We start from the raw sequence: 14,862 nt of genomic DNA on the forward strand, positions 1-14,862 counted from the left end.
AATTATCTAATATGTAGTAACTTCAAACATCTCTAAAAACTATTGCCTGATTACTTTAGTACAGCCTTGAGAATGTTTTCTTGGCATCAGTTACTAGTGGAAAAAAAGGTTATTTTAGAATGTTTAAGCATACCAATAGCTAAGAATAATACACTGCCTTTTTCTACCACATTAACCAAATCCAAATGGCTGGAGTGACCCACACCACAGCCTCCCTGATTTGATGTTAAAATAACCAACTGTTTTATGAACATACCCAAGTTCCATAGTCCCCTTGAGAGCATCATTTAGACCCCAGCTTCCTGCCAACCTGCAATGTGCATCTGTACGTAACTTTATAGGAGAGTTTCCTTCAGCTGTCTCCAAATTTTTAAGAAGACATTTGAATAAGAATTTCCCTAGGCAACTGGGTATCATAACCGTACATATACAAATAAAAAATAGGTGTAAAAGAAAGCCATAAAAAGCAATGCAGTATTGGAAAAGTTTCATTTATAAGTACGCTGTACTATTTGAGCTACACAATTAACAACTGCATGACTAGAGCACCCACTGTTCAAAAACCAGCTTTTGCTATTCATCCAGAGACATTCATCTGGCTATTTGTATCCTGGACTTAACAAGAAGTAAATTACCTCATTTTCTATAGATTTCCCTACTTTGACTTGAGTTTTGATGGTAACTTACTGTCAGAGGGTGTGATGAAACTCAGTAAGAACAAAGTAAAATAATAAATAACACACACCAGTGCTCCGATTTCCAACACAGAAAAACTACAGCAGATGTGTAAACACATCCTCTTCCCAATGAAAAAGATGATCTGCCCAGGGTAACTAAGTAGCAAATCTACCTCACTGAGGTCTGCTGATCCTCTTTTCAGTTCTCCAGCCATCACCAACACTGACTTAAGGGCCCGCAGTCCAAAATCATAATGATGCTGTTCAGAAAGTTGTTCCTTTGCCAGCTTGTATAGCACTGTCATCTTTTTGGCAAGGATCTATTTGAGATTTAAGTTAGAGAATCACAAATGTGTAAGTCGCAACCAAACGCTGGCCATGCATACCTGGGGTGTGTATATGGGTATAGGTAGCAATAAAATTTTTGTACCTTTGCCATAAGGAACCCTTCAGAAAAGAGCATGATTTCACAAATCTGCTGAAGATCTGGTACAATAACAACTACAGGCCTGAACAAAGCTTTTACAGACTCAGGGAGCTCAGTCCGGCCAGCATAACCAGGATTCATTGTAATAAAAATGCCCATTCGGCTGTCAAGGGTAATTTCCTGTCCTTCAAACTAAAGGCATAAGAAAACATTAGAACAACGTGTATTTGGAATTGAAATAAATAGTACTATTTGCTCAAAGAGAAAACCAGCAATACTGAGGCACCCACTTAGGACAACATGCTAAAATATTTAGCTTTCGATAGTCATGCAGATATATTCATCCCACTGTTTGTATCTTGCATATAAACACCACGACATTTCACATTTCTCAATAAAATTTTCTGTCTGAGGGTTTTGAATTCCAATAAACATCAGTAAATAAAGCCTCACAATCCACATCAAGTTAAGTTACTCTTCTCCCTAATTACTATTCTACTATTACCCTATTACTTACTATTACCCTATTTAGCTTACTTTTATCCCACTTCTCAAAGGAAGAACCTAGCAAAGGATTAGGAAATCAGCAAGGATTTAGCATCTCTGAAATGGAGAGTACATGTTCAGCACAAAGGAATTACAGAAGAAGCAGCCCTTTGAGCTAATGATGGGGTCTAACCCTGAATCTTGGCCTCAAAAACAAGATCAGCCTTCACAATTACTCTTCTTTTTTAATGTTTACCTGAAATGTTTTCAACTGATTCATTAAAGCATTTCGAATAGTCTGAATCTGGGAAGAAATGACTGAAAGCACGGAAGCATCAATACGATTGAATTCATCAAAGCATCCCCATGCTCCACACTGGGCAAGACCAGAGAAAATTTTACCAACTGCCTAAGAAGAACCACAAGAAAAACATCTCAGCAACGAATATATAAAACATTCAGCATCAGCAAATATTGGAGTATGCTAAAACTCTTAATGACTGAGTAAAACCTCTGGATACTTATATGTGCAGGAGCTAGACATCTGTCATAAGGTCTTGCAATAATTACTTGCCAAATGCAGACTGCCTATGACGAGCTTAAAGACTATCATCTAGTCATTGCTCCTCTGCTTGAAAGCACCTGAAATTCCTTCAGGAATTTATTCAAGATAGACTTTTTACTATACTTCATTATCAATCAGCATGGTATCTCTAAGGGAGGCACATATTCAGAAGTTCAGAACAAGTCCTTATCCTGGGCACTGAAAAAGAGCAGTAACGGGCACTTTATCAGAGAATACAGATCTTTAACTCTTACTTTGAAATCCATGCCTTCTCCGCAGTTTGTCACTACACACAGCAAGCCCAGTGCTTTGGCCAGATCCTTGGTTGTTTCCGTTTTCCCTGTACCTGCTGGCCCTGCTGGTGCTCCTCCCAAAAACATTGATAAAGCCTTTGGAGACAGACCAAAAAGCAACGCAAAGCTTGGGTTACATTTATATTAGGTTGGTAGCAAAATCACAATTGAACCCTTGGGTACAAAAAGCCTTAAATTTTATCTGTGAATGCATTCTATATTATCTTTGATGCAATCAGGTCAGAAGGACATTACAACTGGTTTCAAAAATATTCGCCTTCGCATTGGCATCTAGGAGATAACAGAAAGTGGCAATAAAATAATTACGTGATTGCCTAGAAGCATACTTTAAAAGGGTTTGCTAGTAAAAATCTCCTTGAACATATACCTGTGTGAGTGTAAGATAAATGCGATCTGTAAGCGGGGTGATCACAAGACGTCCATTCAAACCCATATACTCATAACCATATGAAAACGTGCCTGTGCACTGCCGCACATTCAGTTCATCTGGCTCTCGGTCCCAGTAAAAACGCAGCTGGCTTTCCCATTCAAACTCCTGAGCCTGCAGAATGCTACACAAGAGAGACTTGCTCACATGAGGTAAAAGGATGGAAATACAATCGATGCATTTGGTATTTTCTCAATAGGTTGGGGGGTGATGTTTACCTGTCTCTTACGAATGTATCAACAATGTCTCTGGCGTGAACATCAATAATGAGAACAGTGTTGTATTTTTTCCTGTCATTTTTGCTCAAAGGCATTGTAATGCGGGTAACCAGGTCATCAATTTGCTTATGCATTTTATTAGCATAAAGTTTCATTGCCTGTTTTTCTCCCTTCTTCACTTTCCGAAAGACATCCTCTACCTCCCAAGTCCACCACACCTGATTAGCAGCCAGCACCATCATGCCTTGATAGAGTAACATCCAATCAACTCTATGGGAAATACATACAGTGAGGGAGTCTGAATTACTGTTTATTCTAAGGAATCAATCAAGACAGAAAAAAAAAAAGAAAAAAAAAAGATGTTCCTCCTATTTCTGCAACAACTACAACATGAGCCAAACTTTACAGAGATGTACAGAATTTTATCAAGGTGTGCTGTAGTATTTCAAAAGCCTAGTAAACAGTCTGATAGAAAAGCTGCCTATTCCATATGTAAAGATTGCCAAGTGGAATTCATAGTGAGAAAAACATACTGTGCACACAACAGTAAAAATAAAACCTCAAGAATTAGGAAATTACATATGATAGATAACACATTTTTTTCTGGTCAGTTAAAATAATGCATATGCATGTATTCATATCCCTCCACATACAGAAATACAGGCCAACTTGTGTAAAAATTAAAAAATTAAGTCTTTATTTTTCTATATCGCTACAGACGTAATAACATATAAGGTGTTTGTGTTATCCTTTATACTGATTGTTTCACCTGCTTCTGTCTTCACAGTATCGAAAAATAGCTTCCTTAGTAAGGAGTCTGTTCGTTCGTCTCATTTCTGCTAGCACTGCTGTCATCCAATTCTCCACTTTGCCTTCTGCAGCTACAGCCTGCCGGAACTCCATCACCTCCCCCTCAGCTGAAATCATGGCTGTTGCAATTTTCTCGCTATCACCATCCTGAAACCTCAGGGAGGCTATGTTATCATACATCTGAAATGCACCAACAAGGAGACTCACTGGCATTTTGGAAACAAAGCTTCAAAGATATAAGTGTCTCTAGCCTCCATTTAATCTTGAAAGAAAATTTCCATGGACTCTAAAGAGAAATGGATCCAACTCTAAGTAATCAAATACAAATGCTGATACATAGCTCAGCAGCCCAACTGCAGAGTAAACAAGCAGATGATCTGGCCCAAATTACATTGATTTTTTTTCTAGAAAATAAAGATCTATCAGGAGCTACAGGAAGGTTCTTTAATGACTGATCATTCTGGTGTATCTTGAATGTTCCTCTACCAACGTTTCTCTACTGTAACTGCTACTGGCTAGTATGAGAGTCAGGAGAGACTATCAATCAGATTTGATCTGGTACTTCACAAGCTTCTTCACGATGCTGCCAGGATGCTCTTTGTATGCAGTAAATATTAGCGCACCCTTAACAGCACGTACAGTATAGTCTGTTAAACTTTTTAAAGCACCTAAAAGCACAAGGCACTGTGGAAAGCCAGGCATTATACCTTTATCATGTGTTCCTGGACACAAAGTGGGTTACTGCTGCCAAGGATACTAAGCAACTCCTCATCAGATATAAAGAAAAATCTTGGGAAAGCATTTCGCTTGGAATCCAAATAATCATTCAAGCTTTTCTGACATTTCTCCAGCACATCATTTATATGATGGAGGTCTGATAGACGATCTGGGGCTTCACAGGATTTTTTTATTGTTGGTTCTTTTACAGTTTCATCCATTATCTACACAGGGAGAAAAGAAAGTTTAGAAAATACTGAACAGCAATGGATTATACTAAATTATATTTAACTAGTGCAAAGCACACAAGCAGCACAAGCAGTATAGGTTCTTACAGAAGTGAATTAGACAGCGTTTTAAATATGGTTTCTCGTTGCTGCAGTGCTGTATGAAAACATGAAGATAGTATGCTTTCAAAGCTGAGAGCATGGAGATACTACTGTAAAAGCAAGTGTAAGCAAGACAAGCCTGTAACCCAAGTCATGCAAGCATAAACATGCACCTGACTTTGCTCCTGCGTGGAGTGGTACTTTCAAGTGAAGGACAAACACAGCATTTCAGAATCACAGTACTATCTCAATTTTGCAGATGGTAAAAGAAAAGTAAGCCATATTCATATTGGGAGTATGTGTTCAGTATGGGAACAGTGGCATTATACCAGGAAAGCCTTTTTAGCATGTATGTAAGTCCTCAACCTATAGAAACACATCTAAGCTTCTTATTATCATGGTAAAGGTAAAAAGATGTATTCAATGAAAGGAAAAGGGGATTCTGTGTGCCCAGTATTGCCAGCCAAGGATCACACCTCTGCCCAGCTTGGCTAAATCAGAAGTCGTCTTCTGTGTATGACAGATGTGAAGTAAAACACCACAGTTCCTGCGTTCCCCAATCTCATATTCAATTCATTACAACATACTATTCTCAGTGTTACAAACAACACAGAAGACTACAGCTAGCTATGAAACTGGAAGCAAAATGCACTAAATAATTATGCTGATTCCAAGTCAAGTCAGTTACTTGCCTTTTTAAACATCCTGTCTACGCTGTCAAATATTTTGGCTTCCTCTGGAAGCTGTGATCTGATATCTCCACCAATAAAGATGCTCTCCAGGTACATCCATTTTCTCTGAACCACCACCCAGATCTAAGACACAAATGTTACCATCAAAGAAGAAAAATTCAATAGAAAACCCTGATAATAAATAATAAACATTAATTATTTAGTCCAGCACTTTCCTCCCTACCTCAATTATTTCACCAATCAATGACAGAGTTTTTTCCCAGTGGTGAACAGTTGAAAGGAAAGGACCCACAAATCGACTGCTCAAAACACTCTGAAGATTGACATTGTTGTCATCAAGAATCTCTAAAATTTCATCTACAGACCCAAGAATAAAGCCTCGCTTCTCAGTGCCTTTGAAGTACATTTGTACAGTGAATTTCAGGTGTTCCCATGTTTCTGCTATTTCCTTCACACCCTGCATGTGAGCATAAAAAGGTGCATGTTTTAGTCTTCAAAAACTAGAGAACTACAATCTTAGCATAAAAATTAAATCAATTAATTCAGCAAAATTTTTGCATAGATTTTCTAACTCTGGTTTATAAAGAAGGGTCTATTTCAAAATATCATGATGGAAACAGAATGGATCCTTCTTCAGATCCTTTTTCATAGGCCAAACTTGCTTATTGTAATAACAGAAATCCACTATACTGCTGCCAAAGCCAAGATAGCTAGGACTGTGTGCCACGTGGTAGCTCATTAACAGAGCTATTGATCTTAGTTGCCATCGGTTACATCATGGCAGCTCCCTGAAGATGGCCGAACTTGCTGTCATGCCAATATAAAAATCTCAAATAAAACACAAACTGTTGTCATCTATGTCTTTTTAGTTTTATTATGATTTTTTACATTACCTTCTCAATGCTAAATTCCTTAACAGCAGTTCCTACTATTTCACTGATAACACCTGAGTGTCTGTGAAGTTCCATAGCGAACATATTCTCCAAAGTGAATGTTTCTGTTGTCATTTCAAAACTTGTTCCTGTTCTCTCCATAAGGTCTTGCCAATGCCTGTTTTAAATTGACACATCAAAATTGTACCAACCACCATGATACAGTAAAAATGAAAACAACTGTAATTTAATACATAATAATGAAACCATGTTTAGCAGTCTACTGTTCAAACAAGTACTGGTATTTTGAATACATAAAGTATCCTAGTCATTGTAGTCACTTTGCATGCTATTACACAAGTTCATTAAGCAGTAAATGAAGTTTCAAGCTGCAGGACATGGTGTGTTCCCAGTAATTGAAATTAAAAGTTCTAACAAAACACATAAAATCTTCCTATATATAGAAAATGGATTTAAATAAATCGAAGCAAACCTTTCCCTTAAAGCTTCATTTTTCAAATCAAGCAACAAAGGAATGGAGTCTTGAAATGCCTTCATTTTTGTTTCCAAGTGAAAGGCTACCGGCATACTGCGTACTTGTTTGGGCAGCTTTCGAAGGGCTTTAAGAAATCCTTCAATTCCTTCCTGAAGAAACTGGACATTGAGATTTATCCAGAGTGTCTGAGACCATTCCTTTTTAGCTGCCTGGGAACAAGGTCATCAGGAGGAAAAAAAAATCATATTTCCTTTTAGTTCTCATGAAAAAAAAAAATCTTTCCACTACAGTAGGATCTAGAGACCACAGTAAGGATGCAGATGTAATTGTATTAACATTCTACAAACAGAGGAAGAGACAGGTTCGTGTCCAAGACAGATTCATATCCAAACACAACCAGTTGTATAAGAAATAATCAAAAGGAAATATGGACAACAGGAAAAGCATCCTTAAGAGCATACTCTACAGGGCATTTTAATTTTGGAAAAATAAAACCTATTAAAAAATAGTTAAGATCAATTGAAGCCTGAAATACCCATTGTCAGCTGTACACATACTATATCCAAAAGTAGTTCCACTGAAATGATCAGGAGACTTGTTCAGTAAAATGCCACCCAATAATTATTAGGGGGGAGGGAGGTCTGCTCCTATCTGATAAGAGTATGTGTTTGGTCCACTGTGGAGGCATTATTAGTCCTGTACTAACATCATTAAAATCATTTCACGGTGATAGTCAATTACAGGTCACAGCTTATTTCATGCCAAGGCTTAGAACAGAGTTGATAGTAACTAGAGGACAATGCAACATCTTCTTCTCTCCCCCGCCGTTTCTGTATGTATGTGCATGAATACGTGTGTGCCTGTGTACACACAGTGCAATACTTACTCTTTGTAATTCATAAATTTCATAGATCTGCTTTAGACCTTTCATATCATTCTGTGCTTTCATTAAGTCAGGGTACACTGTAACTGGCAAGTCAAAAAGTTTCTCAACACTGCCCAGTTCCTGATGAATTTTTTCCAGTTCTTCCACTTCTTTTTCAAAAATGGCCATGAGTTCCAATCCTGGGAAAGAAGAGGAATTTTTCTAGATAAACAATCCCAGGGATCATGGAAAATAAATAAGACAGCATTTGCACATAGTCTGTAGAAGTTATAGTACTAAAAATGTCACATTCCTGGTTGATAAGTTTGTATGTTAATAAGGAGAGCACAATTTTTCTCATTTTAAGTAAAATTTGAAGAATTGTCCAAAGACTAGTATTTTTAAGACATCACTTTACACACATCATTAATCCATTTACCTTTATCAAGATTTTCCCCAACAGCACCAGGCCCCTCGGTCTTGAATTTATGGAAGAAATCTTCTATCTCCTTGCTGTAGTCCTCAATTTGTTGCTGTGTAATCTAAAGAGAACAGTGTTTCAATTTTTTTCCTTTCTATTCTAATTTTTTTCAATATTAATTACAAATATTACCTTTGTGAATGTTCTTTTTATGCCTCCAAGGTTGTGATCAACTTCTGATGCTTCAAAGAAGAGAGTGTCCCACTTTTCCCTAATCTTGTCGGCCATTTCTTGCTCTTCTGTAGCTACCTAAAACAAAACAAGTAACATCTCTCAAAAGAAATAATTAATTAGTCACAAGAAAGTGAAGAATACGTGCTCAAATTATAAATTTGCAAAACACAAAACCGGCACTGAAGTGATCTGAGTTGGATTTAAACACATGCAATATGTCCATTTTAAAGTGGAGATACTGTTTTGAGAAGGGGGTCTGGACTAGACAATCTCCAGACATCCTTTCTAACCTCAACAATACTATGATTGTGTAAAATGTCTTAAAAGGAAAACATTTATTAATTCACATGTGAGGCATTTGTGCCCCTAGCTCAAATCTGAAATGTTTTATGAGGCAAGACATAACATGCACTTACTGGAATATTGTACATTGCAAGAGTGTGGTATCTCTCCCAGATGTCCAAATATTTCAGTTCCACTTTGAAGGACATGCCTTTGATCTCCGCAATTGTGCCAAGGACAATTTTGAGATCTTCCAGGGAATCTGGAGGTCTCTTAAGATTCTGTGATAAGCTCTGTAAAAAGTAAAAATAATTTCCAGAAGCAACACTGACAAAGCAATTAGGCAGAATTATAATTATTAGTCAAACACAAAACACAAGTAAATAACATGCATTTTCATTTTCATTTTTAGTCTATGTGATAAAGATAACACACACAAAAAAATCAACGAAAAGTAAACCCCAGTACAGAACAGATGTTTCTGCCACAACAAAATAGAAGTTGTACGCAGCAGTTTAAAGGGAACTTCAGAATTACCAGTATGAACCTTTCAGCAGTACAGGAGTGAGAAAGTCACGGGTTTTCATGTTATTACTCTCTCCTGTTTCCCCGCTACAGAGAGGGACAGCTCACCTCTTTACATACGACATATCAGAATACACCAGATAGTTTTAAACAATTTGAAACGTGATTCAGATCGTCACCTACTACTCAGTGCTAGCTACATCATACAACAGGAACTGAAAACACCTACCTGAATCTCCTCCTGAAGACTGAAGAGTTCCTCTCTTGCAGACTCATTAAGCAACTTGCCAAGTGAAATCACCCAGCCTCTAGCATTCTCCTGCACTGTGTAGGCTAAAGGAGCCAGCTGAAGCCTGATAAATTGCTCATCTTTAATCAAGGGCTGTTGAGTCACTTCTTGAGCTACCTTCATATAGAACTGCAACTCTTCATCAAAGGTGATACAAGTTGGCTTTTCTGCAGCTAACCTCTCCATGACTATGCCTTTGTCTAATTTCCACAGCAGGTGGTACCTCTTCCATTGGTTCAAATACTTGCTGAGAGAAACCAGGAGTTTGTGGACATTCTGAGTTATGAGAACAGCCTGTTCAATTACCAGAGGGTTCTGGGAGACATCACTGTAAAAGCTGAAAGTGGTAACTTCATCTTCCTCGACATGCTGAGGAGGGCATTCAATACATGTACCATGCATCCATCGTACAAAATGCTAGAGTTTTCAAGACAGGGTTGAAAAACAGTTACTTTGTAGAGAGTCATTTTAGTCAAACCATTCATCATTATTTAGGAGACTATGTAGGAGGTGGTGTCAACGATTTCTCAAATCAATTGTTTTTCTGACAGCAAGAAAAGAGATTACATTTTCCCATAAACTTCAGAGAAGAGTTAATTTCATCCTAACAAAACCTTTCCATGCATTACTCAGTCTGCTTTTAAAATCTACACTGAGCAACAATATAGCATGACACTGAGAAACAGGTAGTAGATCAAACAGGCTGGATGCAGCAGTGGTGCAGAACAGCAAATCTGAGCATAGGAAGCACACTTAATGTAAACTTATTCATTTCAGGTGACATCTGGAATCATTTCTCCATCAGCACAGGGCAGGAACACTGCCACAATATTTGGCATCTTTTCTGGAAAGCAGTTCAAGGTGAACATACTTATGCAGGGAAATACTGCTACGCCTTTGTCAGCAAGCTAGGTATTTTGTCTGCTGTAAACCTGCTGTCCTAGATGTGTCCTAGATGCCTTTCTCCCAGCAATTTCTGAACTGTTTTTCTGCTGCTCTTGAGGACAACCATAATTCAGAGAAGGTTACTCACACTCCTTGTTCCACAAGTTTATTCATACATCAGAAAGCAACATCTGCAGTGCAATCTGAAAAGCTTTGCCTTCTCATGTATGCTGATTTATAGAACCAAATCATGTCCTTACACTGGCAAAACTGCTGAAAAGTGACAAATAATTTTGCCTGAGTAAAAACTGCATGAAGCTTTATGGCAATTTTTTTCCTTTGTCATCAGTTTGTAAAATTAGGACAGTCTGTAAAATTAGAACAATGTACTGGATATTTTGATTTCAAGATAAAGCAATATGAATCTTCCCTTTGACAATTATGCTTGCCCAAACATAAAGCAAGACTGATTCATTATAATCACAAGCAAACTCTGATAACAAGTAAATCTTTATCAGAAATCACCTTAGTGACCTCAACACAGTCTTGGATACATTGTGCAGTCATTTTGTCAATCTCACTCGCATTAGGTCGCAAGATTATCTCAGGACCAGATAAAAGAGCTTCTGTTTGGAACAGTGGCATATTTGCAAGAACAGCTGCATTAAAAGCCTGCAAATTCCTGGGAAAGGAAAAAAAATCATGTCAAAGATCATAATAATCAGGTGCTGCACCCCATGGAAATGCCCAACAGAGACTGCAATTATCAGGTATGTACTTAGATATGCAAGCAGATCTCTCTGAAGTCTGTTACCACCGATTTCAGCTGGAAACACTGATGTGTATCGGAGCAAAATTGTCCCGCTAACACTGATTTAATGCAAAAGCTTGACTAGTCAAAAGAAGCTACTGGAAGGAATAAATGTGGATACCCTGGTGCAAAAGGACCCTGAGACTACGGTCAACTCCATTGCAAGAGTCCAGCCAAGAAAGCACAATGAAGTCAGCTGAGCATGGACCAGATTACAAAGACATGAATCATGAGAAGAAGAGATGGCTGAGAAGCTTTTATAACCCTGCAATGCTCTATTGTAATAATATCTTGCTTATAATATAAGCCTTTATAATATCTTGCTACAGGAACCTCCTTGGCCCCAGCTGCTGCAGAACAGGTAAAGTAAAATCCAACAAACCTTTGTTCTTGTACTGGTGTCTCCTGCATTACAGGGATGCATCTGGCACCCAGACACCAAGTTGTCAAAATTGTATTCTTTAGTAAAACAAAACCTTGATTTTAAAAATAAAGCAGGAATATGCAACTACACACACTGCAGAAAATGGATCTTATTTCTCTCTTCTGCCAACAACACGCCAATATCCGTTTTCTCAGAATTTGGGTTTCTTCTGTACCTCATTATCAGTTCTCCATTCTTTGCAGGAAAAAACAGTACCCATACAAATCTGTCTCAAACTGCAGACCACTGAGGTGTTCAGAGTATCAGTATACATACTGATCAACAGATCCAGAAAAACCTGAAGATGAAAGACCAAAAATCCACTAAAGCAAACAATTTACTTACTTCACAATTAACTGTGTCAACCCCTGATAAATCCTATTTTCCCAGTATGCATAATAGGAAGTTAATTTTGGAGATTTGCCACTGTTCGTATTGGCAACTCGTCCTTCCACTTTTATTAGCAATTGTCGAATTGCAGAATACTTTCTAACCATGTGTGCCACATCTTTTGCTCTTTCACACTTAACATACTCAAAAAAATCTTTCGCTTCTGCAAAAGATACAAAAAATAGCATTATTAACTGCAAAAGACCTAACAGACTTGCATACTGGAATAACTAGCTGGGCTTTATTTGTGAACATGAAATTGATCTTGTATACTGATAAAAAATACCTTCACTTCTTAATACTTCATTTGTTAATATTTCAGCTCTCTGGTTTTATATTGATTCAATTATTTAATAGCAACCATTAGATGTCAAAGTAACCTTTTTAAGACTTACAAAGTGTTGAAAGAAATTTGATCCATCACACACTAACTCAAGTGACAGGGAGACCTAGGAGACAATCACCTCACTGCAATTCCCATCTGAGGAAACCAGTTCAGTTCAGATGGCCCAGAAGGGAGCTGACACTCCACGCAGACTGCAGCTTTAAGGCTACACTATTGCATACAAGAATAATAAGGAAATCAAGGGAAAGCTAAGGGGAAAGAGATCAAAAGCAAGGTAGACACAAGTCAAATGATCTATTTGCACACTCATCTTCACGTTTCTCTCACTGACACCATCAGCTTTAGGGTACTGAAGCTCTGCTTGCGCTTCCTCTGTTACACCATGAAATACTACTGCAACTAGTTTTGGTAACAATTAAAAGGGTTGATTGTAGCAACTAAAAACACAAAGTAGCGGACAGAGCAAAATAAAATATCACAGAGCTTATAAATGAAAATGTAAGACTTACCAGGAAGTTCATCACCATTTTTTGAAAGCGGAAACTTAAAGAGATTTGTTGATTCTATGAACAGAAGTTTGTTGCTTATGTCTTCAGAATTGTTATGAATCTGATGGACAAGTGATTCAAACTTCCTGATGGCTTGTGTACATCGGACAATAAAGTCACCAATACCTTGAAATAAATCACAACCATTTGGTTTTTTTTTCTTTTAACAAATATTTCACCAATGCATCAAAATTGCCACAACCAGATGTGTCTTATCTCTGAGAATGAACTGGTTCTCTGCAGAAAGATAATTAGATGATTTGTCACCTAATCCTTCATCTAGCTGCCTTACAGCTGTTATCTTAGGGCCTCTATCCATTTCCACTCAGTATTTTAAATATAACAAAAACATAAGAAATACCCTCCTGTATCAGAGTTTGTCTAACCTACTATTCTGACCCTGACTATGGCAATGAGATGTACCATTTAGGGATACATTGCTGTCATATGACATAAAAAGTAGATTGCAGAATTGAAGACATTTTTTTAACTGAGAATCAGTATCTAAGGCCATTTTAAAATAGTATCTCCATTACCTAAGGAGTTCCAACTGAGTCTTCTGTGCCCTGATTTGAATACTGTCCAGAGTTCTTTAATATGGTCATCAAGAAGTTTCATTTCTGCTTCACTCAGTGTTCCCATTAACTTGTGATAGCGATCCAGCATGTTTTTCAATCTATTTGTATACCTAAGGAGTGTAAGAAACACAACATCAACAAAAAAGCGTAAAAATAATGATTTTCTGGAAATACAGCTCTGAACTCAGATCAAAGAGCAGATCACTTCTATCATTCCGTTCAGACTCGCATATAAAGCAAAATTGGCAAAAAACCCCACTGAATAGGTATTGATTATAAATGTAATTCATTTCCTAATTAAAACAACAGAAAAATTTCATATGCCCCCAGTAGTAGCTAGACAAACCTCTCCTGCCTCAACTCAGAAAAAGTTTTAAGACAGCCTCAGTTTGAAGCACATAAGTGAACTCAACAGGTGAACTTTAAAATCCAGTTAGGGCTCTTATCAGCACACCTGTGTGCTAAATGCCTGTGATAATTTGGTGACTTATCCAAGGCTGTACAAGAAGAAAGCAGCAGTGAGTTTAAATGTGAGCTGAAATCTAACTGGCACTAATGATTCATTGCAAAACAAATTACTTTCCTTGTTTTGCCTCAGATTTTGATGAGATGTTAATTTGTATAACATAGTCCTACAGGGTAAAGAATGCAGACAGCGCCAGAGAAAAGCTTATTAGTGCAACATGGCCATTAGTAATTTTACCCTTAAAAAAAAAATCACTAAGAGCTCTCATATTTCCAAAATTTGATGACTCAGGGCCCATTCGGGTTTGGAGTGAAATCACTTGAAACACTGCTGTAAGTCTGTATGTGAACAGATATTCTGTTACAGCCTTACCTAAGATACTTGTCTTCCTGTAATGCCACATATCTTGCTATTTCTGGGACTGGAAACCCTAGTTGTTCCATGTACTTTGTTTCAGTGATAATCTCTTGGAGTATGGGAGAAAAATTAACTATGAAGCGGAGACTTTTCTTTGTGGTGACAGGCTCCTCTGTTACAGAGCTCTACAACACAAGAAAGAGCAGCAGAAAGGAGAGGAACACCAAACCGTTAGAATGCAAGGAAAAGGTTAGCTCTCAGAGACATTTGATAAGGCAGTAGGTAAAAGTCAGAATGGCTGACATTCAGAGCTTGTGGAAATGCCTTTAAAATTCGATAGCAGCCTCAGTGTTCTAGTTTCAGAAATTATACACGACTACCTCTTCAGTGAAAGCAAATCACCTCTGTTTA

General features: G+C 37.7%; 1 protein-coding gene across 1 annotated transcript in view; it reads right to left on the reverse strand.

Moving 5' to 3' along the window:
- DNAH10 (dynein axonemal heavy chain 10) overlaps positions 1-14,862 on the reverse strand; it is a 57,056-nt gene that overhangs the window by 31,023 nt on the left and 11,171 nt on the right. The window contains 22 exon segments of the mRNA XM_059827474.1: positions 851-997; positions 1,108-1,296; positions 1,847-1,999; positions 2,410-2,544; positions 2,837-3,020; positions 3,115-3,384; positions 3,884-4,104; positions 4,632-4,865; positions 5,663-5,785; positions 5,886-6,119; positions 6,556-6,712; positions 7,028-7,239; positions 7,917-8,095; positions 8,335-8,437; positions 8,509-8,625; positions 8,967-9,125; positions 9,587-10,063; positions 11,057-11,213; positions 12,112-12,319; positions 13,012-13,176; positions 13,587-13,738; positions 14,467-14,636. Coding sequence (XP_059683457.1) covers positions 851-997; positions 1,108-1,296; positions 1,847-1,999; positions 2,410-2,544; positions 2,837-3,020; positions 3,115-3,384; positions 3,884-4,104; positions 4,632-4,865; positions 5,663-5,785; positions 5,886-6,119; positions 6,556-6,712; positions 7,028-7,239; positions 7,917-8,095; positions 8,335-8,437; positions 8,509-8,625; positions 8,967-9,125; positions 9,587-10,063; positions 11,057-11,213; positions 12,112-12,319; positions 13,012-13,176; positions 13,587-13,738; positions 14,467-14,636 — 4,146 coding nt within the window.

Source organism: Gavia stellata, chromosome 21, assembly GCF_030936135.1.
Source record: "Gavia stellata isolate bGavSte3 chromosome 21, bGavSte3.hap2, whole genome shotgun sequence".
Classification (NCBI taxonomy): domain Eukaryota; kingdom Metazoa; phylum Chordata; class Aves; order Gaviiformes; family Gaviidae; genus Gavia; species Gavia stellata.